Source organism: Saimiri boliviensis, chromosome 20 (genome assembly GCF_048565385.1).
Source record: "Saimiri boliviensis isolate mSaiBol1 chromosome 20, mSaiBol1.pri, whole genome shotgun sequence".
NCBI lineage: Eukaryota > Metazoa > Chordata > Mammalia > Primates > Cebidae > Saimiri > Saimiri boliviensis.
The window spans coordinates 12,702,831-12,727,318 of record NC_133468.1 but is presented as its reverse complement, the minus strand read 5'-3'; the positions used below and the strand labels follow the sequence as shown (position 1 = coordinate 12,727,318).

Genomic DNA, 24,488 nt, shown 5'->3' with positions numbered 1-24,488 from the left:
TCTGTGACCTCCAAAATGACAGTTGATTTCATTTTCCTCTTCTCTATGAAGTAAATGAGATTATGTACATAAAGTTCTCAAAGAAAGGCATGGTAAGAAAGAGGTATCTTAAAATTTTAAAACTGCCATTATTATAACCATAATTGCTATTAATAATCTGAATAAACACATATCTAATGATAGAAGTTCAGGCTTAGTGTGGTAGGCAGGCCCCTGGAAGGGGTGAATTTGCACAAGCAAGCTGTCTTCTCCGTGGAGACCGCATGAAATTCATCACATCCTTCTCGAGAATTTGACTGAGTTGGGAACTGTGTCTCCACAAGACCAGCAAATGGAAGAGAAGGTTCCTGTTGCTCTAGCTGGAAAGGGCAGTGTTGCATTGTAGCCTAGAACATAGGCTATAGAGCCAGGCTGCTTATGTTCAAAGCCCAGCTCCATCACTTGCCTGCTGGGCAGCAGCCTGAATTATTTAAAGTTCACTAGGCACAATGAGCCTAGTGACAATATTGATTATCTCATCAGGTTGCTGGGAACACCAAATAAGTTCACAAATGGAAGAACTTGACGCAGTACCTAGCACAGGGTAAGCAGCCAATTAGTATTACACGAGTTACTATTTTTATTACTTCATGATTCAGGACTCTTTGGCTGCAAGTAACAGGAAAGCCAACCCAGAATCACTTAAACAAAAGGGAGTTTATTGGCTCATGTAACTGAACTTCAACATTTCATAGAATCTCATTGGCTCTGATGGGCTCATATGTCTACCCCCAAACAATCACAGTGACTGAGTAATTATCCAAGGATCACACTGACCACTTTGATTCACAGGTTTTTATCCCTAAAGGAAATCACAGGTAATAGATGAGGGGTTGCCAAAATGCAATATGTGCCTTTCCTTGAAACTACGTCCCTTTTCCCTGAAGGTGAAGCCTGAAAAGAGAACTCTCTAAGGACTTAAGTATTGAGCTGATGGGCAAGTCACAAACAGAAAGAGGAGCTGTGCAGCCAGGCTCCTGGCCGGAGGGGTGGGGGAGGAGGGAAGGAGGGGAGGCGAAGTTGGGCAAACAAGCTAATCTACGGGCAAGAATCATTTTCTTCAGCATTCTGACCTCTCCCAAAAACTTCTCCATTGGTCCCTGCTAGGACAAAGGAAATACCACCAGACTGGAGTCAGGATTCCTGGGTCCAAGAGCTGGTACTGCTGTATGACATGGGACAGGTGGCTTGCCTGGCATGGGCCACAGCCTCCTCCCCTGTAGATGAGCAGGTTGGTTGTCCTAGCCCCATGTCAGCCCTGGAAATCTCTGAATTCTTGACCAGATCAGTAATTGCTCTCTTGTGTTTACTTTTCCTTCAAATCAAGAGACTGGCATACAGGGGAGGAGGCTAATGCAGCCGGCATGCATGGCTGAGGTTCCAGAACCCAGAAACCAGACAGAGTTGGGAAACCATGGGGAGGAGAGGCGTGCCACTCCTTACTAGTGCCTAATCTGTTCAGGACACTCATGTTTCAGTATTATCCACAGAGCCTGACACCAGGCAGCCCAGATGACTGGGCTCAGTCATTAGCAAGCCTCCTGGAGGTGGTTCCCAGGTGCAGGCTACCTGCAGTCTGGCTGGACGGGCCCTGAACCGTGCTTGCTTCTGGGAAGCTGGTTTTGGGGTTGTCACATCTCTGAAAGAATCACTAGGCCACTCTCTGAGTGTGTCCTTCTGTAAGAATTATGGATAAAATTGTCTCACTAGTCTTCCCTTCTTGGGGAACCCTTCTTGGATTCCCAGACTGGGCTGGATGTCCCTGCATCCTAGTCCCACAGCCCTCCTGCTTCTCTTTCCCAGTACCCATCACACAGTCTTGTCATCTCTACCAGTTGTCTGCCTGCCCCACTGAATGTGTGAATAAAGGGGCTGGGGTCTCTCTAGACCCTAGCATAGATCTGACACATAGTGGGCGATCTCTGTTTATTGAATGAATGAACAAATGAATGAATGCGTTTAGATAATCCAGATTCGTCTTTCTAGTTTAGCAGTGTGAAACAGGAAAACATGCCATCAATATGATTTCAGGCAAGTTATCAAATCTCTCTAGACCTCAGTTTTGCCTCTTGTAAAATAAATATAATAATCTGTCCTCACTTCATGAGACTCTTTTGAAGATTAAACGAGATAATGCATACAATACTACTCACTGCCCTTACTTGAATGTTCCTGTGTCCTTAGTGCTACATTAGGCTACATAGAATGTATTTAAAGCAATAGAGTGGTATTTAAGAAATATTCATTTTCTTCCCCCAGAACTACCTTAAATTAATTTGTTGAAGGGATGGATGGATGAATGGCGGATGGAAGTAGTGGGCTTCCAGCAGCAGGGGATGGAGTGAGTGTGTGGATACCGCTGGTTCAGCAGAAGGTTATACCATTTTTAAATAACTATCTTGGACTTAGAAGAGTTCCTGGGTGTGAAGATTTGGCTTTAATTAAAGTCTCAGCACAGTGTTAAATGCCATTTTATTTTAGTTCATAATTAACACTAATGAGATGAGTGGATCACAAACAGCGCACATTTTGAGAAAGTGAAAAACATCTGAGCTTGGTGGTTTCCATTTTCGCTTTTCCCCCTCCCATCCTCTGTTCAATTAAAAGTTTTGAGAAAATATTACAACCATACTGTTTGTCTTCGTGGTAATGAAGCATATTAATTTGAATGTGACGAATACAATATTCCACTGACTTTTTTATTCCCTTATCTACAAAAGTTTAAAATAATGAACCAATTAAATCAGGACGGAAGAATGCAGGGTTTGCTTGGGGCTCCAATTCAGCAACCAGAGAACTGAAAGAATGAACTTTGACAGTGTCTGAGCCAGACTTCATTCCTAACCTATAGCTAACAAACACTAAGTCAACTTGGACAGGCGTGGACCAGCGCAGAATACACACTATATTCAGGATCAAAAGGCCAGGTTCTAGACTGTCCCTAAGTATTTTCTCAGTAAATATTGGGGTACCGTTGGATGGGTGCATGGATGGATGGATGAATAGATGGATGGATGGACAGATGGATGGAGGGAGAGATGGATGAATGTATTGTTGGATAAAATGGAAGAATGAAGCAGATAACCTTCCATGCTCTGACTCTTCCCAAGGTAGCAAATTAAGTCTAGGATGGCTAACTTAACCCTTCCAAGAACTTAGAAATGAGGGCAAGAATTTACAGGTAAGGGTTCAGTTCTCTGACCTCACTACCCTAGAGGCATAAACTATAAATTATAGAGTAAGCTTGAGCTCAGGTTCTCTGGGAGCCTTGCTCTAAAGCAGAGCCCCTTCTCCCCACACCAATGCGGTTAACCCAGGTAAGGCTGAGCCTCCCTCAGCAGGAGCTTCTGCTGTGAAAGAGAACATCCTAGGCAGGGCATGATGGCTCATGCCTGTAATCCCAGCACTTTGGGAGGCCGAGGTGGGCTGATCGCCTAAACTCGGGAGTTCTAGACCACCCTGGGCAAGATGGTGAAACCCTGTCTCTACTAAAATACAAAAAATTAGCCAGGTGTGGTTGTGCATGCCTGTAATCCAGCTATTCAAGAAGCTGAGGCAGGAAAATCACTTGAGCCTGGGAGGCGGAGGTTGCAGTGAGCTGAGATTGTGACATTGCACTCCAGCCTAAGTGACAGAATGACACTCTGTCTTAAAAATTAAAAACTAAAAAGAAAGGAAGAGGACATCTGGAGCAGGCCTGTGAACCTGACACATGGTCCAGGTGTCTCCCTAAGGACCTCTGGAAGTCTCCCTGCTTCCCTGTGGTCCTTTAGGCATTAACACTGCCTTGTCACTGTGTCTTCTGAGGCGATCTGTAAGTTGATACCCCACAATCTCTGTGTACCTTGTCGCCCTTCTGTTCTCTGCATTGCAGATGCTTTAAAACACACATACATGCATAGTCAAGGTGTTGTTCCTTTGCTTAAAACCCATTGTGCCCAGGCTAGACAAATCCTTAACACATTCTACAATATTCTGCATGGCCTGGCCCCCGGGTGTCTCCCAACTTGATGTGTCCCCTACCATCTCCACTCTTGTCTGTTCCCTGAGCCCTAGTATTGTTCATTCCTTGACACCTCTTCAGCACTTAGGCTCCCACTGCCCCAATAACCTGTACACTGTCTGCCTCTTTTGCTTTAAATGTTCTCACCCCACCTACCATCTAGTTAATGCCTATTTCTCCTTCAGCTCTTAACTGAAGCATGACTTCTTCAAGGAGGGAAGCCCTGATGAAACTCCCTATACAAACTCCAGCCTGGGTTGGGTTCTATCTTTCTGCAGTCACGGCCCTGTGTATTTTCCCTTTATGGCACTTACCATGACTTATATGGTATATGTATGCTATTATTTGAGTTATGTCTGTCTCCTCATTATGCCATTAGTATTACAGCCATTGATTTTTAATCATTGCATCCCTAGTGCTTAGCACAGTGCCTGGCTCATAATAGATGCTTAATAAATATTTGTTGAATAAATGAATGAGTGAATGAGTAAATGCCTCATTCAAGAGCTTTGGCTCTTTCTGCGCTACTACACTGCTTCTATTTTTTTATCTCTTAGTTCTCAAAGCACTTTCTTTGTGCTGGGCCTATGCTGAGGCTTAAACAGTAAAGCTTAGACAGTAAATGGCAGTTGCTCTGAAGCAGTTCACAATGTAACAAAAAAAGAGACACAAATACACAGTAACAATACAGTATGCCAAGTGCTGCAATAGGTGGAGGTGTGCAGCTTTGTGAATGCGGAGAAAAAACCCTTCTGTTCCTCACTGGAGGCTTCACTAAGGAGGTATTCCCTAAGCTGCTTCTGGAAGGAAAGGTATTGGGAAGAAAATAAGGGTGGAGGCAGAATTTCAGGTGAAAGGACCAGCGTATGCGAAGGCTCAGAGGGCAGAGCGTGGCACTGGAAATGAAATGCAAGTCACTTAAGGACTGAGTCCTGAATGAGGACATGGGGCTATTAGAGATGAGACTAGGGAGGGAGGCAGGGGCCGGATCACAGAGGCCTTTCAATGACAGCAGCATATGGCAGCTGCAGAGACAGCATGGAAGGGACAGCGCGGTGAGGCCTGTGACTTGGAGAACTCCCTCTGGAAGAGGTTCAGAAAAGAGATGTCCATATTTCAAGTGAAGGACTTCCTCCCCTAGAGAAACAGAGGCTCTGCCCCAGGGCTGTCCATCATATTCCTTCCCAGAATCCACACTCTTCCAAAGGATGCTCAGTGTGGCTGTCCTTGCTTATCCATTGTGGGGAGAATTAATTTCAGGGTGGGAAATTTTAAAAAAAATATAAGATTAAGCAGTGTAATCAGCTGCTGCTGAGAGTTGCAAATGCAATAAATAATAATAGCATTGAGAGCTGTTTTTAATAACTCACCAGTGTAATTTAGCCTCAGCTCCTTGGAGCACATTTAAAATATGTCATAGTGTGTCTAATGGCAAATACCTCATTGCCAGCCTCTGAAGACAAATGTCTTCCCAGGAGGGAGGGGGGCAGGAAATGGAGGATAAATTGGAGGATTTGATTGCAAACGGGGAGTAGGAAGGCAGGCATTGTTCATTCCGACACCACTAATTCAAAATCTGTGATCTTTGCCTAGGCAATAGGTTTTAGCTGGTTTGTCTTCAAGGGTGAAGCAGACGAATAGCAATAATATGGTAAAGGAGATATTTATAATTTGTAAGAGAAGAGGATGTTTTCAGAATCTGTAGAATCACCATTTTCATGCAGTCCACATTCTAATTACAGATCATCCCTAACTATCTATTATAGCAGGACCCCAGGCAACTGATATCTTGACAGCATTTGTTTTACTTAGTTGAGTTAGTAAATATTCATGATACCATGAAAATGTGTTATTTAAAAGTGTTTGATGAATTCTGAGTTTTAGTAATTCATATGGGCTGTCCTCACCAGACCCCGATTAGTCTAAACTGGTGGGATGGGGCCAGGAGTCCTCTCCTCTTGGGAAAACAACGTGACACAGTTACAGTGAGACGAACTTCGGAGTCAGACAAACCCAAGTTCAAATTCCAGTTCTACCACTTACTAGCTATGACCTTTTGCAGCTTAAACTCTGAGGCTCTATTCCTGATCTGTTAAGTGAGAGTGGTGATGATGAAGACCTCGATAGCTATTATTTATGAGTGGCCTATTGTGTTATCTCCATCACGACGATGCAGTGACGTAGGTCTACCATGGTTCCTATTTCACACATGAGGAAACTTGAAGCTTAGCGAGTCGAAGTAACTTTCCTGAGGCACAGGGCTAGTGAAGAATGACTCTGGGACCTAATATCTGTTCTAGCTGCCTTCAAAGCCCATGCTATTCAGTGGGCTCTGCTAGCCTCTGATACCATCTTGTACAGCTGGGGGAAGATTTGAGAAGACATGTGTATAGTTTCTGATATGCAATTAAAACTTTGTAACTATCTCTGGAAGGACTGAATTTTTGTTTGTTTGTTTGTTTTTTTGAGACACAGTCTCACTCTGTTGCCAGGCTGGAGTGCAGTGGCGTGATCTTGGCTAACTGCAACCTAGCAGTAGAAATAAAATGTAAGTCACTTCGAAGACTGAGCCCTGGATGAGGATATGGGACTATGAGAGATGAGGCTACGGAGGGAGGCAGAGGCCTGCCCGGGTTCAAGTGTTTCTCCTGCCTCAGACTCCTGAGTAGCTGAGACTACAGGCACATGGCACCACTCCTGGCTAATTTTTTATATTTTTAGTGGAGATGGTGTTTCACTGCATTAGCCAGGATGGTCTTGATCTCCTGACCTCATGATCCGCCCACCTTGGCCTCCCAAAGTGTTGGGATTACAGGTGTGAACCACTGCACCCGACTGGAAGGACTGAATGTATCTTCCTTGGCTGTGTCTTCAAGCGAAAACATAACATCTATATCACTCTCAAAACTTTATTAATGCCTTTGTCACTCTATCCCCTTGTTCAAGTTACTCCACACTCTTCAAAGCCTCAGGTTTTTAATCTGTAAAATGGCAGTGTGGGGTGAGTGAGAGCTCTTATACATGCGAGTAGTTGGGGAGTAAATTAGTAAAACAACTTTGGGAAACCATTTGGCAATACTTAGTGAAAGGTGCATAGATCATGTGACACAGCAGTTCTATTCCTGGGAATATACACTAAAGCAGGTTGTCTCCACCTCTGCACTACTGACATCTTGGGACAGATATTTCATTGTAATCAGGGCTTTTCCATGCATTTTAGGATATTTAGCAGCATACCTGGCAATGTATTCCCATGAAGAAAGCAATGAGGAAGGAAGGAAGGGAGGGAAGGAAGGAAGGAAAGAAGGAAGGAAGGGAGGGAAGGAAGGAAGACAGGGAAGGAGGAAGGAAGGAGAATATTTAATAATTAACTTAAATCCACAGGTTTGATTATAAATGTGCGTATCGAATTGGAATTCCTGTTGAAATTCTGATCCCTTCAAGACAAAAGAGGTAAAAATGGAAACATGTCAACGGATATCCAAAATCAGTACTCATTGGCTTTATTTATAAATGGCTTTCCTTTGACAGCAGTTATGTTTTGTTCAAAGCAACAAATGTCTGGTGCTGACAATCCACAGGAACATGATGCAGTCCTTAGGGAATGTGCTCATTATTCCCCGCTGCAAGGAGGCACTGACTCCCATTCTCCAGCCTGCAGCCTGTTTTAAGCAGAGAGACCTACATCTCTACCTGTCAGCTTGGAACCCTAGTAGGGGAGGGAGATGTTGGTGAGATGGAGAATGAAGAATGGGTCCTGCAGACTGAAAGTTTGGGAGAATGAGTTCTGAAATTCATCCCAAAGGGCATGGAATCCTGGAAGCAGGGTTCAAGATCCTCCCAAAGTTGATCTCCTAGAATGCCTGGAATGATTGTTCTGAGGGTTTTCTAAAATTCCAGGGGAAAACCAGGAAGCTTCTCTCCAGTTTTCTTCCCTCCTTCCTCCCTAGTCTCCGTGGAGCTGATAATAAAATCAAATAAGTAGACCCGACTTTGAGAATTAACTCCTGAGAAACAGAGACCCTGAGAGTGGACAACCAGCCCTACCGAATTCTACAAGATGCTGCTTAAAGAATGACACCCCTTTTCAATGATGGATTCTGAAAGAAGGCCCTATAGCTAGATATACTGAGGGTTTTTGTGTTTTTTTTGGTTTTTGTTTTTTTTAACCTTGCAGCATCTGTCTAAAATTGCTCTGGGCTGGGTACAGTGACTCCCACCTATAATCCCAATACTTCAGAAGCCAAGGCAGGAGGATCGCTTGAGCCCAGGAGTTCTAGACCAGCCTAGGCAATATAGTGAGACCCCTATGTCTAGAATTTTTTTTAATTAGCTGGGCTTGGTGCATGCGCCTGTAGTTCCAGTTACTTGGGAGGCTGAGATGGGGTAATCACTTGAGCCCAGGGGGCTGAGACTGCAGTGAGCCATGATTGCACCACTGAACTCCAGCCTGGGCAACAGAATGAGACTCCGTCTCAAAAATATATATTTAAAAATAAAAATAGACAAAATTGCTCTGTAAGTTGACACCAGTAAAAATGTCATTTGTGGTTGTAATAATTAAGATAAAGGAGAAAACTGTACAGAGTCCAGCACAGTGCCTGCTCCGTGGAAAATCCTAGTGACATTTAGTTTTACTCTCTTTGCCCAGATTTTCTTTTCTGTAAAACAGAAATAATGCTGTATCCTAACTCAAAAGTTGATTATGGACAGTGGCATGGTATCTTTTCAATAAATATTTATTGAGAAACTGTAACATGCAAAGAGATGTAAAAGGTTAAACAGAACTTTGCAAATTAAAAATCCTAAAGAATATTTTAGATCTTGTGAACTTCGTAATAGTTAAGGCTTTTCTCTTTATCTATCCACAGTGTCCAGCAGCTGCAAGAGCTTGGATGGACTGTGAATACCTAAGAAAAGAGAGAGGCAAGGAGGGAGGGAGATGGAAGGAGGAAAGGAGGGAGGGAGGGAGGAAGAAAGGAAGGAAGGAGGGAAGGAGGGAGGGAGGGAGGACAAAAGGAGAGGGGGGAGGGAGGGAGGAAGGGAGGTGGGACGGGGAGAGAGGGGAGAGGAAGGAAGATAGGGAAGAAAGGAAGGAAAAAGGGAGTGAGGGAAGGGAGGGAGGCAGGGGGTAGAGAGTGGGGAGGGAGGGAGGGAGGAAGGAAGAAAGGAAGGAAGGAGGGAAGGAAGGGATTACAGGTGGGAGGGAGGGAGGAAGGGAGATATTGTTATTGTGCAATTGTTATTTCAAAACTAATTTAAACAAACCCATCCTGTCCCCACAAAAGGGCACCAAGATAAAAGCTAAGATAAAGAACAGATGAATAATTTTCCCACTTTGGTCAGTGATAGGAAAGGGAATGATTCTCTCTCTGAACCATAACCATCTTGCAGTTAAATAATTGCTTTCTGATAGAATCAGGAGCTCCGAGATGGTGCTCTGAGGAGTTCTTTCATTTCTTTCGCACCTTTTAAAGGAAAGAAAACTTCAAGTGCAATTATTGGCACTATTTTAATACGAACTGCAGCAGAACATTCTGGAAAATAAGACTCCTAACAAATTAGTTTGTCCAAATGAATTTTAGACAGTATCTAACCAGGAGAACCACTCAGAAAGCCCCCATGGCAGCAGCAAGCCCTGTTGAGTCAAGGGCACATGGATGTCGCCTGCATACTACGTGTTTTCAGGTAACTAAGTGAACTGCTCTGATCCTGTGGGACATTGCACCACAGGGCCCCTCCATTTACTAATTTAATCAGGTTACACAGCAACAAGCAAGCTGAGAGCCGCAGAAGTAGCTAGCTAGCTAAAATTGCATTTGATTTTGTGACTGCTGGAGGCAAATACTCAGGTGAAGTTTAAGCAAAAACAAATCGTACTCAGCTGAAAACATTTGCCTGGAAGAAAGATTTGTGGCTGGAGAATTGAAGTTCATGCACCCGGCAATTACTAGAGGAAGTCTGACTCCCCTACCCGGAATAACACTCTTTGCTCTCCCCAGATCCAAATCTCCAGACTATGGATACTCAATACATGACTTGTCCATGGGGCCCAGCTGATCATTATCGCCTCAAGCTTATGGTTAATAGTAATAGTGATAATTATGCTAACATCATTATTCTTTCTATGCATAATTACTAACTCATCTTAATCTCACAACAACTCTATGAAGTATATACTATGAATACCTCTGTTTTACAGGTGAGAAAACTTAGGCACAGAAAAGTTAAGTAACTCACCATAGTCACAGAGCTAGGCAGCAGGCAGAGTGAAGAGTCAACATAGACCAGGCACAGTGGCTCACACCAGTAATCCCAGCACTTTTGGAGGCTGAGGCAGGCAGATCAAAAGGCCAAGAGATCGAGACCATCCTGGCCAACATGGTGAAACCCAACTCTACTAAAAATACAAAAATACGCTGGACGTGGCAGCGTGCGCCTATAGTCCAAGGCAGGAGAATCGCTTGAACCTGGGAGGCGGAGATTGCAGTGAGCCAAGATCATGCCACTGCACTCCAGCTTGGGCGACACAGTGAAACATCATCTCAAAAAAAAAAGAAAAAAAGAAAAAGAAAAAGAAAAGAAAAGAAAAAAGAAAAAAAGAGTCAGTAGTATAGGCATCTGACCCAGAAGCTGTGCTCTGCACCTCTGTGCCAAGCTGCCATTCACGGGGTGTCAGGGACTGTGCTAAGCAGTGTATGGCATCATCTCATTTTGTTATTGTAACAACCCTATGCTGTGGGTGTCAATATTGTCCTCGGGTAAGGAAACTGTCTCCAAAAGCTACAGTGGAATTACAGTGGTCACACATCTAGTAATTGGCCGAGCTAAAATTCAAACCCAGAGCTAAAATTGTTCGGCAAAAACTTGGCATTTATGAATGCGACCATCTTGGTTTCCAAGACTCCTGGGGAACCTTGCCAACCATGGCCAGTATTCATTTGTCAAGATGCAAGGACCTCAGTTGGAATCCAGCCTTTTAGGATGTCCGGAACATAACAAAAGTCAGGCATCTAGTCCGTGAAGTCAGCTAATCCCCCCGACCCCACGCCCCACCAACACATACCATCCTCACCCAGATAAAACTTTTCACAAATGAGCAAACCTTTGTTTCTTTAAGGCAAATGGACCTGAGGGAGGCGGCGGGGGTGGGGGGGGGGGCGGGAACGCCTGCCAGTATTGATAAAGAATTGAAAAGGGCCAACAATGAAAAATTCTTGGCCAAAAAAATAGTAATTGGGGACAAATTTAGTAAGAGAAATATCAGAATCTATGCAGGCTCACATCTCCAATACAAACATATTCACCTTACACTCTATATGGAAATAGTAAACGCATTTGTGAAATAGCTTCCATGAGTGCTCCAGTTAGGGCAAACATTTCTCATCAAAAGAAGGATGGAATTTCAATAAAGATTTCAAAGCTGGTTACATGTAGAGAGATTTGTGCAGACACCTTGTGGCTCTGATGGAACAGGGATGTGAGAAGAAGGCAGGTTTTCTAACAAACAATTCATGTACCTTTCACAAATGCCAAATCACAGGCTCAGCTTTGGACATATGAGGACAGCACAGACTTTGGAGGCAGGTAGACTTTGGGTTGATACTCAGACACCCACTACTATGAGACCTGGATTTCCTTCTGATCTACTTGGGGATAAGAAGTAGCACCTCACCATTTCTATGAAATAGTAGGTGAGTCTTTCTGGTTGCCACTGAGGTGACCCACCTGAGATACAGGTGCTCCTAAAGTTCAGGGTTAGGAGACAATCAGAAGGGGGGCTGTCTGTGAAGGCAAAATCCTTGGAAGAATTCAAGTCTTTACATAGTAACAGCAAAGCAGAAAGTGGGAACCTCTACTCTCTCTTCTTGCATCATTCTTTCCCAGAAATACCAGAAAGCTGTAAGGGATTAAGTCTAATTCCTGACACCTGGCCTTATATCTAACAGATGCTCAGTATTACTTGTTGGTGGGACCTCACTGGGAATGTTTTGTGTGCAGTACAAAAGGGCAATAGATGAAAATTTGGGAAGGGAGCCCAGGAAAATGGCTGAGAGGAGAGCTTCTGCCTAGCTTATGCATGAAATTGCAACAAGGGAGAATACAAAGGCAGGAAGAACAGAAACAGCCTAAGTTTTATAAAGGCAGAGAGTTGTTGGAAAGGAAGTAGAGAGAAGGGAAGGAATAAGTAGAAACCTAGAAAAGATACAGCTAAGAGAAGCCAAGAGAACAAAGTATTGCCTTATCAGAAACATGGACGTCTTCCTGCTTCTAATTTAGTTCTGGATATCTGGACATGTGAATGCCTAAAATCCCTTTAAGCCCAGTGGGCTAATTATTACACTTGCTAGGACTCCAGAGGAGAGGAAACACAGAAAATCAGAAACAACTCTTGTCAGGTGAATTTCTCAGGTTTCCTTCTGGGCAGATGAGATCTGGGATGGTAACCTGACATCCTGGTAATTCAGAGACAGTGGAAAGGGTGAAGAAACATGGATTTGTAGCATTTGCTCATTTCTGTGGTGGCAACACTCCTATCATGGCTGATTTCAAGCTAACAAAGGTTTAACAACTGCCTTGCTGATTTCCTAAAAATTTAACAATTAGCTTTCATGAGCCGCAGCGAGCGAACCCCAGGACACCACTGCCTACACACCAGTGAGAGTGGAGACATGAAGAGCAGGGAAGACAAGATTTTCCCAAGTCTCAATCCAACACATAGAATATGTCTCCCTTTTCACAAAGAAGAAAGGGGAGGCGAGACCAGCATTGACATGTAGTTATTGTTGTTTTAAATCCATTAACACATTCATGGGAGAAAATTTCAGCAACAGTCACCCTCTGAACCCAGTTCCTCAGTTCTCTCCAGAGGCAGCTAAAATTCTCAATTATTAGTGTATCCTTTTGGAAATATTTTATATATATATATGACTGTGTGTGTGTGTGTGAGTGTGTGTGTGTGTGTGTTGCTTTCCAATATTAAAATGCTAATATTAACATTGGTAATAGTGGTACTAAACAACAGAGGTTTTTTTGTTTTTTGTTTTTTCATTTAATAGTATATTTTTACTATCTTTCCAGGAAAAGATACATGGCTGTGCCATATTATTTTTAAAAGCCTACATGGTACTACTTTTATGTATGCACTATAATTTACGGAACCAGCTTTCTCACTGATAAACATGTAAGTTCTTTCAGTCTTTTATAAACTAATGCTGCAATGAATATCCTTGTACATATATATTTGTGCACATATATAGGTATCCTTACAACTGGAATTTTTGAATAAGAAGATATATACACTTTTATTGATTAATTTACATTCCTACCAGTGACTCCAGAGAGTGTCTTTGCTCCACAGTGTTGCCAATATCGCGTATTCTCAAAATCTGACACCAGCATTTGTGAAGTGCGTGCTCTGTTCCCACACTTTACACAGGTTTTCTTATTCGAAGTAAGTTTATTTAAGAAGAGGAAACTGGGCCTCATGGAGATCTAGGTACTTGCCCAAGGACAGGTCTCTGTAACTTTAAGTCTGCCATCTTCCCTTCTCCCCATGTCAAGCACCTTTCCCAGCCCGGCTCACTGCTGACAATCCAGTGTCGAAAAAAGGGACAGTTTCCCCACAGAGCCCAAAAGTTTAGGACATTGCAACAGCATCCCTCCTTTGCTTCCTCATTCTTTCTTTTATTTCCAGAAGATTTACTCACTCAGTTCTGCCCAGTGATCCCTTAGCCAGCCTGACTACCCATCTAACAATTTCTGATACTATTGTAAACCCTTCCCAAAGACAAATATAACTGTAGATGCAATCCAGTTTACCATAGCTTTCCTAGTGGTACAGTTTCCAGGGACAGTTCACTGTGTCAAAGCAGGGACCACTTATGTTCCAGATCAGCTTGTCTGGGTTTTCACTGGGGAAGTAAGGACAAATTGTTGTCCCCATGAAACAGTATCTTTCACCTTTCCATCTATCTGTGATCTAAAGCAGTAGGGCTCTTTCTGTATGTCTTTGAAATAGTCTACACTGACACGCGTTTTCTCTGAGCTGCCGAGAGAATAAGCCACGAGATGCTACGGGTGATGGTTACACTCTGCTAGCAGAAGTTTAGCGATTGGTTAAACCTTTGGAGAAATTGCCTTGGGAAAAGAGGAAATAAAAGCAAATATTACTATGAAACAAAGAGATTACCAGCTAGGAGGAGGAGAGAGCTGGAGGGAGGGGGAGGAGTAGAAGAAAGGGAGGGAGGGAGAAAAAGGAAAGGAGGCTGGTGGAAAATAAACCCTGCATTTTAGGAGAACAGCGGGAAGGGAGGCGTGGAAGCCTGGTTTTCCGGCTTTGAATGACCGCCTGGCGCTGGCCGGTGCGCCGGGGAGCCGTGAGGATGTGGGCGGAGGGCGAGTCCGAAGGGCTCCAGACTCTGGGAATAGTGGTGGTCGTGTGCTCCTCCCTGAAACTTTTGCACTACCTCGGGCTGATTGATTTGTCAGACGGTAAGCGAACCCTGGAGCTTCCCTGTTGTTTGTGAATGTTTTTTTCCGGCTTCGATTGCTGTGAGACTGGTTTCGAAAATGCACGGAAATGAGGGCGGAGACCCGAGAGATTTGAAAACGCCGGGCTAACACAGCGTGAGATCGGTCCCCGCCTCCCCCAGCGCGCCCCGACGCTGCGCTGTCCGTCGTGCTGAAATGCGGCGCGCCTGGGGAGTGCGGGAGCCAGGGAGTTAGGGTCTCTTCCTCCGGGCCCTGCGAGTATGTGAGTCTTGATGGATTATTAGCTGTGGGTGAGGCCAGCACAACACTTCGCAATTCTCTCTGAAGGTCTCTGGTAACTATGCATATTGTTGGTTGAAGCCAATGACTTTTAAAAGCCATTATGTTGATTAACTTTTTAAAAGAAGTAGTTTAGATTATATGGAGGTAAAAACCTTTGTAAAATGCTAATCACAGTGTCTGACAATTAGAATACATTTAATAAATGTCGGTTTCTTTCCTCAGCCCTTATAAGAACCCTTATTCCAAAGCCACCTTCTCAGCTCTGACTTCAGCGCCATTCCTTAGTGAGAATGTAGTTATAAATCCAGGTTGACCCCACTGTTTAGGATTAGAAAGTGGTTTGGTTTCCAATGTTAAAGTAGCTCAAGAAACAAACAGTTTTATTTTTCCTCCTTATGAGATATTGTTCCAAATAGAACATAGTTTGTCTAGATGATTTTTGTCACATAAAATTAGGCATGAGCCACCACACCTAGCCAAGCTTCCTACTTTCTTATAAGGCTCATGATACAGTAGAAATATTCCCCTGCTCTTCCTTTCCGTATCATAAGTATCCATCTTCCTACCCCTGCTTTAACTTCTCAAGATTGCAATTTGGGTTTTATTACCACAAAGGATATCAATTATTCATCTAATGTTATAGCAATGAGGATATTTAAGGTAACAGGTAGAGAACATATGTTGAGAACTATTTCTAGAAACTCTAGGTGAATAAAGAGAAGGGGGTTAGCATTTATTCATCACCTACCATGTGCCAGGTACAGTGCTAAGTTCTTTTATATACATGAGTTAATATAATCCTCAAAATAATGTTCTAAGGAAAAAAGTTTAAATAATGCCGAAGTTAAATATCCTTATTCCTTTTATATAAGGAAGGAAACAGATTTAGAGAAGTTAAATAAAATTTCCAAAAATGTAGCAATAGCAAGGTAGAGGTATTTGTCTCTAAAATTTCACCCTCTGTTCTGTACACCAAGTACCTCAGCAAGTAATCTAGTTCCAGATGGGATCTGTAGCCTGCCATTAAGTCTTTACCACACATAGGCTCTATGCTAGAGCTCTTACCATATGGTCCAAAAATGCCATTTTTAATGTGTATCTGATATGGGAGACTCTGTTCACAATTTGAGTACTAAAGAGAGAATACCAGTTCCTAGTAGATATACCAGGACCAATGTGATGCAGTCATTATAAGGAGATCAGTGGAACATCTCCAAAGAACCCATCTGTAGTCTTTCTTGGGTCCTTGATCTTATTCCTATTTTATTTCTTAGGATTTGTTTTTTTCTTTTTGAGACTGAATCTCACTGTCACCCAAGCTGGAGTGCAGCAGCATAATATCTGCTCATTGCAACCTCCGCCTCCTGGGCTCAAGTAATTCTCCTGCCTCAGCCTCCCAAGTAGCTAGAATTACAGGTGCACACCCCCATCTAGTGTGTGTGTGTGTGTGTGTGTGTGTGTGTGTGTGTGTGTGTGTTAGTAGAGACAGGGTTTCACCATGTTGCCCAGGGTGGTCTTGAACTCCTGAGCTCAGGCAATCTGCCTGCCTAGGCCTCCCAAAGTGCTGGGATTACAGGCATGAGCCAGCACCCCTGGCCAATTTTTTAGGGGTAATTTTGGAACAGTACACAGATATTGGGCTGAGAGTCAAAAGAGCTGGGTTGCAATCCTGGTTGTGCCATTTGTCAGTTGTGTGAGGTTGGACAAGTCTCTTTTTTCTTCCTAGCTTTCACTTTCCTCATTTATAAAATAAAGAAATGAGAATGATAGTTGTATCAATTTCTGAGGACTGCCAGAACAAATTAATACAAACTGGGTGCTTGAAACAACAGACATTTATTCTCACATAGTTCAGGAGGGTAGCAGTTTGGAATCAAGTTCTTGACAAACTCCCCAAGAGTCTGAAGTCTCTAGGGAAGGATTCCTCCTTGCCTCTTCCAATTTTTGGTAGTTCCCGTGTTCTTTGGCTTGTGGCAGCATCACTCCAATGTCAGACTCCAGTTTGTGGTGATTTGTTATGACAGTCTTAGGAAAATAATACATAGGTCTTTGGAAATGTTTCTTCATTTGCCACAATGTGATATCAAATAAAATACGTGCACTTAAAAGTTCAAATATGGATAGACCTATTGATCTGGAATGCTGGTGAATGTAAAGCAGGTGACCCCAAACTACGGCGCGTGGGCCGCATGTGGCCCCCTGAGGCCATTTATCCAGCCCCCCACTGCACTTCAGGAAGGGGCACCTCTTTCATTGGTGGTCAGTGAGAGGAGCACAGTATGTGGCGGCCCTCCAATGGTCTCAGGGACAGTGAACTGGCCCCCTGTGTAAAAAGTTTGGGGATGCCTGATGTAAAGGCTTAGATCAACTTCTCTCTGCAATTCCAAGGAGGATGAGAAGTAGCAGACTTGACTTCTCACCAGCGGGAGTTTCCCTCCTTCATCCCTGGTCACTGACCACACAGGAACCTGGCATCTCTCAGAAAATTTGGTTCTCTACAACCTGAGCCACAAACCTCTCTCTTTTTTCCTCTCTTTCTTCTATCTACCTCCATATTTGGTTGGCTATTTTTAGTTCTTCTGCAAATATAGTTACACTTTAAACGACACACAATAATCTTTTTTTTTTTTTTTCTTGAGATGGAGTTTCGCTCTGTTGCCCAGGCTGGAGTGCGGTGGCACCATCTCTGCTCACTGCAACCTCCACCTCCCGGGTTCAAGCAATTCTCCTGCCTCAGCCTCCTGAGTAGCTGGGATTACAGGTATGCACCACCATGCCTGGCTCATTTTTGTGTGTGTGTATTTTTAGTAGAGATGGGGTTTCATCATGTTGGTCAGGCTGGTCTCTAATGCCTGACCTTGTGATCCTCCCACCTTGGCCTCTCAACGTGCTGAGATTACAGGTTGGCGCCACTGCACCTGGCCCCACAGTCTTTAATTCTTAAATGTTGATTTGAAGCAGTGCCTGCTGCTTACCTTCTTGGAAATATCAGAAGACAAGAACACTTTTACTTCCTTCTCCTCCTCTCATCCTTCTCTCTATCTGCTTAATCTGTTTATCATAGTCCCATTTTTACATCATCAAGGTTTATAATGCTCCCAGAACATGCCTCCTTCAATATAAATGGGAAGGGTTTCCTCTGGCTTCTCCTTGCCCCTGAGGACAACCCTGTCTCCAGCTCTGTGTGGGTTTTCAGTTTTGGCCCTAAGACTTCCCTGTCTGTATAACCAGCAAGAGGACATCAAATACTTTCCATCCTCCAATGAGTAGAACACATTCTGTGGTCAGAAGCCTTCTCACGACTTCTGATCTCAAAGGGACATCCAGAGTTGCCCAAACCCAGCCCAACCACCCATCCATTTAGTCAGATCCTGAAGATCTCCACTGTGATCAACAAAATAAGACTGACTCCAGGTCCCACTCTCTCACCTGCCTACCTAATATCCAGACTCCTGCAGCTGAGACAGTCTCCTAAAATCCATCCTCAAAGGCAAAGGCACACTAGATTTGAAGACTAGAATAGCTTGTATTTTGTAGTTTATTATAGCAAGCATTATAAACTTTTTTTTCTTTTGAGACAGTCTTGCTCCGTCACCCAGGCTGGAGTGCAGTGGCACGATCCTGGCTCACTGCAACCTCCACCTCCCAGATTCAAGCAATTCTCATGCCTCAGGCTCCTGAGTAGCTGAGATTACAGGCATGCATCACCATGCCCAAATAATTTTTGTATTTTTAGTAAAGACAGGATTTCACCATGTTAGCCAGCCTGGTCTCGAGCTCCTGAGCTCTGGTGATTCACCTGCCTTGGAGTCCTAAAGTGTTGGGACTACTGGCGTGAGCCACCGCACCCAGCCAATAAACCTTTTAAAATTACTTTTTCTATTCCAGATCATAGATTCTGGGGGGAAACAAGACCCAATTTGAGTAAAAGCAGCTGAATTAAGCTGGCTTGAACTTCTTCAGAGAAAGAACAACATAAAATATTCAACTCATCTTATTTTTTAAATGACATTTCCTTTTTATTTATATTCAATTACACAAGTAATACATGAATGGATTCTCACTTTTTTAAATCATCCCTTATCCTACAGATCAAGTGAAAGTCCTGGTTGCTGGCCTGTACTTCCCATCCCCACTTTTATCCCCAGGACGAAGTACTATCCGGATACTAGTGTTCAGAGTGAACGGCTGACATAAGAAGGGTCATCATCTGATTTTTAAATTAAAAAACACCAAACACAAAATCTATTAAAGGAATAAAATGAGCCTACTTTGCAAGTACATAATATTAGGGCAGATAGAGGGAAAGAGGTGGGAGTGAGAGAGGGGTCGGGGAGGGACAGAGAAAGGCACAAAGAAGGAGAGTCGACAGTTCTGAGGCAAGCACTTGGTTTTCCATGGTCCACTTGGGTCTCCAAGTAAGTTATTTCCTGTAATCATTGGCCTTTAGGGGTCTGCTTAGCTAATTAACAGTTTGCCGATTGCTTTTTTGTCTGCATTCTCCAGAGACTTTACGCTGCAAAGGCAGACTACAGCAGCTCGCCTTGCACTTGAGCTGCGGCCAGAGCGCCATGTCCACCAGACATAACCAGCCCCACAGTGTCCCGTCAGTGTCCGCAAACTGGCTGTAAAGAACATTTCTGTCTAGTTACTTCCTCAGTAACCTCTGGGGCTGGGCTTTTGGAGGTTTTCTGAAATGAAGTGTTCAGTGTCTCACACAGTCATGTGCTTAGCATATTCAGTGCAGTGCTCCACTGATCCAGTGCCCTTGAAATAAGTCAGAACTGCAGCCATCTTCCTTTATTGCCCTCAAGGCAATATCCAAGGATTAAAAAGTCAGAGCCGGCTACAGATTCCTCCTCTCTACCTTCCCCTGCCCTCGTTGTGCCCTTCCTCTTCCACCTTTCCAGACCCAAACCTCTCTCCTGATCCGAAGGCCTTCTCCTGGGACACTGGTCCTCCCCAGTTCTCCCCCTGAGTTCCCTGCTGTTAATCTGTCTCCAGCAAAATTAACCTAACCTATGTCCCATGCCCTCTGGACTCTGGCTGTTCTTGAATCACTCTTAAAAACCAGGTTTCTCCTTAGGCAATCATTTTGTTGTGATTTTGTGTGTAAAGAAACCTGAGTAAATTTTGTAAAATTATACTACTAACATAGCATACAGGCTTTAGCCTGTTAGTTGCTTTTACGTTTGCTTATTTTAAAAGCTAGAGAGTAGTTGAGGTGATCTTGCCTCCTTCAGGACTCACTCTGAGCTGTGCCTCCTGAGGAAGTTTGCTTTAGGGGAGGCGTTGCTATGTTACATACTCTATGATGCACCAGCCCCTGCCTCAGAAGGCAAGGTTTGAACCCCCACTGTCTTTGCACACTGTTACCTTAGGAAATGGACTGCATCTCCTTAACTCATTTTTTACATCTGCAAAATGGGTACATTGTGACTACCTCATATGGATGTCATGTGATGGAATGTAAGAATGTATGCCTCTGGCATATAGTAACCACTTACTGCAAAGACTGAGTTATCCAACTGCAGACAGAGAACAGCTGGTGGCCTAATCAAAGGGAGATACAAAATAACAATGCCAACACTAGAAATAGAAGTTCATGTTAGGATTTCCAAGAGAAAAAGAAATATTATTGTATTATAATAATAGGTATATTTATTAAGCTCTTACCATGTGCCAAGCAAAGTTCTGTATATACATGATATGCTTCATATACATTATTTCATTTAGTCCTCGTGGCTACCAGGTGGGCACCATTATTTTCTCATTTTACAGATGAGGCACAGAGAAGTTAAGCCACTTAGCTAGGAAGGGCGCTCCTAGTCAGGGAGCTGGGATTCAAACCCAAGAAGTTGGATTCCAGACCTCAGGCTCTATTATGAGAAGTACCTAAATAGAGATTGTTCTAGCCAAAGCCTGAGTCCCACCTAAGGGCAAGACTGTGACATGGAGGTCACTAATTAGAATGAAAAATTGAACCAGAGTTGAGTTGTTGGAATGTATTTTGGGATACTTAGGTTGTTTTAAGTAAATCAATCCCCATTCCACTCACTGGTTGAATTCAATTATCAAATTTTCCAAATGCTTTACGGGAAAGTCATATTTTTCTCACACTGCAGCAGGACTCTCAGCCCAGCCATGCTTCCCAACCAGTAAGTGGAAGCAAAGCCGAATTGACCCAAGAAAATGAACAGAGGGACCCAGGCAGTTCCATCTTGGGTTCACAGCTACTATTCTCAAAGGGTGGACTAAGCCATGTCACCCCTCCAGATAATACAACCATATTAATAGTGACCTTTTGGAGGCTTCTCCTAACCGGCAGATGAAGTCCCCAAATCATTAAACTATTCCTGGCCTCAACTGTGGCCCAGGGGAAGAGCCCTAAGATTTTTCCATGAAAACAAAGATCTAAATTCTTGGACTATCTGGGCCATGTCCACCCTGCATCACTTAAAATGGGCTGATTCTACTGCAGCAAACCTCCTGTGTTGTGGTCATATAGGTCATCACCTGGCTCTTCTGGGGCTGACCAATTAGCATGGAAATGAGAGACCTAAGAACGAGAGGATAGGAAGAAGGGTAGCATGGAAAGAAGGAAGGAGGAAAGGGTGGGAGGAAAAGGAGGGGATAGTGTGGGAGGGAGGAAAGGAATCAAGGCTAAAGATAATCCATGACATGAGTCAATGTTTAACGTCTCTGAAAATTAGGGGAAGCAAGCTTTGCCTCCAGGAGAATAACACAGGAGACCCACAAGAGATGTGGAAATTTCGGAAGTCAGAGGAGATATTTTTTCATTCATTCATTCATTCACTTGTTTATACATGAACATTGTATAATTCAGAACAGATGCTGGAGATGCAAAGATGCATAAAACCTGTCCCCATCCTCAAAGGGCATTCATATTCTAACCAGAAAGATAGCCTTGCATTTGTAATACAATATGGAGTCATGACAATAGCTCTGTGCTCAACCCGTGTAAAATACTCTGTATGCATGGCCATATATCCCTCAAAACAACTTTAAGAGGAAGATAATACTATAGTCTCCATTTGACAGATAAGGAAACTGAGGCTTAGTGAGGTCCAATAGCTTGCTCAAGTAATACAACTAGTAGGTAACTGAGCCACAAAACAGAGATTCATGCAGAAAGTTGTGCAACAGAAGAAACCAAGACTACATCTGTCTTTAAGGAATCAGGGAAGACTTCCAAAGAAGGGAGCATTTTAAATGGGTTTTGAAAGATGTATAGGAGCTACAGCAGCAAAGAAGAGGGAAAAAGTCATTTCAAACAGAAAGAACAGTGTGTGCATTTAAAGGTGCATTGAGAGGTGAGAAAAGCATGTTCAGGGAAAGACAAGACATTTGTAGCCCTGGGAGCTGAGATATGCCTTCAGGAAGGCAGGAGATGATGTCAAAGATGAAAATGACAATAATGCCCATCAGGCCAGGAGCCCACTTTCTGGCTTCCCTGCTTCCACTCTTGTCCAGAACGATCTTTTAAAGATGAACATCAAATCAGGCCCCCCTCTTATGAAACATTTCAAAGGTTTTCTGTTTTACTTGAAAGAAAATCCAAAAGCCTTCTTTTGTACACAAGGCCTGCATAGTCTGCCTTTATTTTGTAGACAAAGGGGAGATGGGAGAAGGAGCTAACTCACAAAGACAGTGGTTATGTCTGCTGTACTCACACACATCCCTACTGCCCTGCACGGTGCCCAGCACATAGTAGGTCCTCAGTAGGGTGTTGAATGAATGAACAAATCACTAATGAATGATTGGCCTAGGGAGGGATTTTTCTCCAAAGCTTCCTCGCACTTTGGAATGCATTAGGGGGTCCAAGACAAAGGTTTCCAACTTCACCAGCAAAAGCACCACCTCCCACCTCATGTACAGAGTTACTTCTTCATTTCCAGTGGGCTTCTGTCTTTCTGCAAAGCTGGACTCCTTCTCAAAGTCTCTCTATTCCTTTCCAAATATACTTTCTAAATATTTATAGAAGCTTGTTTTTCCCCTCTGATCTGGTTTAGAGTAATCTCCTGATATTTCAGAGAATATTCCAAGAATAGGGAAAGTTTCATCTGACCAATAAATGCTCAGTAAAATCTGGTGAGTGAATGGATTAATGCACAAATTAATTACTATGCCATTCATAGCAAGGGGTATGATAATTTTTTCAAGTCCAACTCTGGGGCACCCTCACCCTCTGGGCCACATCACATGGTGAGAAAAAGGGCCCACGTAGGATTCAGTAGATATAGACTAGAGCCTTAACCCCACCCCTCAGGCACATCAGTGCCCTCTCCAGGCTCACTCTCACCAACTGTGAAATGAGAGGGTTGAATTAGATCAGTCGTTTCCAAATGGTGATCTGCAGAATTCCTTTAGGGACCACCTGTGGGATTTGAGGAAGAAAAACTACATTCTCCCAATCTCCTTCTTTAACTGAAGCATCTGATTGATTTCATCTATTTTACATACGGAGCTTCTGTGCACAACTTCCTTTGATTAAAGAATTCCTGGCCTTGACAGTAGTGGATGATATCTAAGGATGATACGAAATACAGGATGATGGCTAAGGTTTTTTCAAACAAAGCCATTATGCTTCCATAATTCCACTTTGTTGATGTAAGAGGACCCAAGATAGACTTAGGTGGACAAAAGAGATGTGGCCTAGCCAGGACCACAGCATTTCTCTATGGCACCATTGCCATGACAACCATCAGTTTGAATGCTTCATGGGTGTATCCTATGGATTATGCGCTGGCCCCAAACCATAACCCCAGGACTCTAGATCCAGCAGCAGCCACAAAACCCTGAACTAATAATGAGTGAGATCTCTTCTCCCATAGCTGCCACAGGGTAAATAAGTTGAGGGCAGATTGCAAAACCGCAGACGAGATTGCTGAACTTCTGGTATCAAAAAGTCATAGAATGTTTAGTTGGACAAGAGCTTGAAGAGTATAAAAATGATCTGGTATCATGGAAATAACCCTGCATCTGGAGTCAAAGATCAGAATTTAGACCTCAGTTCTGCCATTTGCTCACTAGTCACTTCCGGCAAAATACTTAACTTTCCTGAGAGTTAGTTTCCTCATCTGTAAAGGAGGGCAATATAACTCACCTTGCAGGATACTGGTAGGATTAGTTTAAATAAACTGTATGAGAACATTTGGCTCAGTGCTAAGCCTATATAAACACTCCACAAGGGCACAGAGAGAGAGTGACTTACCTAGGATCCCTTCCTGGAGACCACATAACAATGCCATTAGTATCATGTGGCCCACAGGCAGCTGGTGGGCCCAAACAGACTGGCTCAGCGTTGCCATGGTCCGAGAGACCTCTGGTGCCCCAGGAACCAGCAGGGTGCCCTGAGCGGTCTTCCTCAGCTCCCAACACTTCCCTCCAGGCACCAGTATGCAGGGGCAAGGCCCTGGAGGGGGCGCCGAAACACCACTCGAAATCCTCACTCTCAGGAATTCAATATAGAAAACACATTAAGACCTGTTTACATGGAACTGCTGTTTATAATTATTGTTCCCTATGGGATATTCCCCACTGCTTCCTCCAATCCTGTTTTAAACTGCTCAACTAATAGAGTTTTCCTGGCTTCCCCAGGGAGACATTCACAGATGCTAATAGAGACATAATTCAAAAATTGCTTGAT

At 43.5% G+C, this 24,488-nt stretch overlaps 1 protein-coding gene across 4 annotated transcripts in view; it reads left to right on the top strand.

Moving 5' to 3' along the window:
- The window catches only part of KCNIP1 (potassium voltage-gated channel interacting protein 1), a 334,879-nt gene that overhangs the window by 273,662 nt on the left and 36,729 nt on the right, over positions 1-24,488 (top strand). Inside the window, exon 1 of one of the 4 annotated variants that reach the window (XM_074390396.1) lies at positions 11,221-14,536. The exons of the other annotated variants lie outside the window; for them this stretch is intronic. Within the exon in view, the coding sequence (XP_074246497.1) occupies positions 14,386-14,536 (151 nt within the window). The 5' untranslated portion in view covers positions 11,221-14,385. Of the gene's footprint in view, positions 1-11,220; positions 14,537-24,488 lie in introns of those variants that run through there. 4 annotated transcript variants of the gene reach the window in all.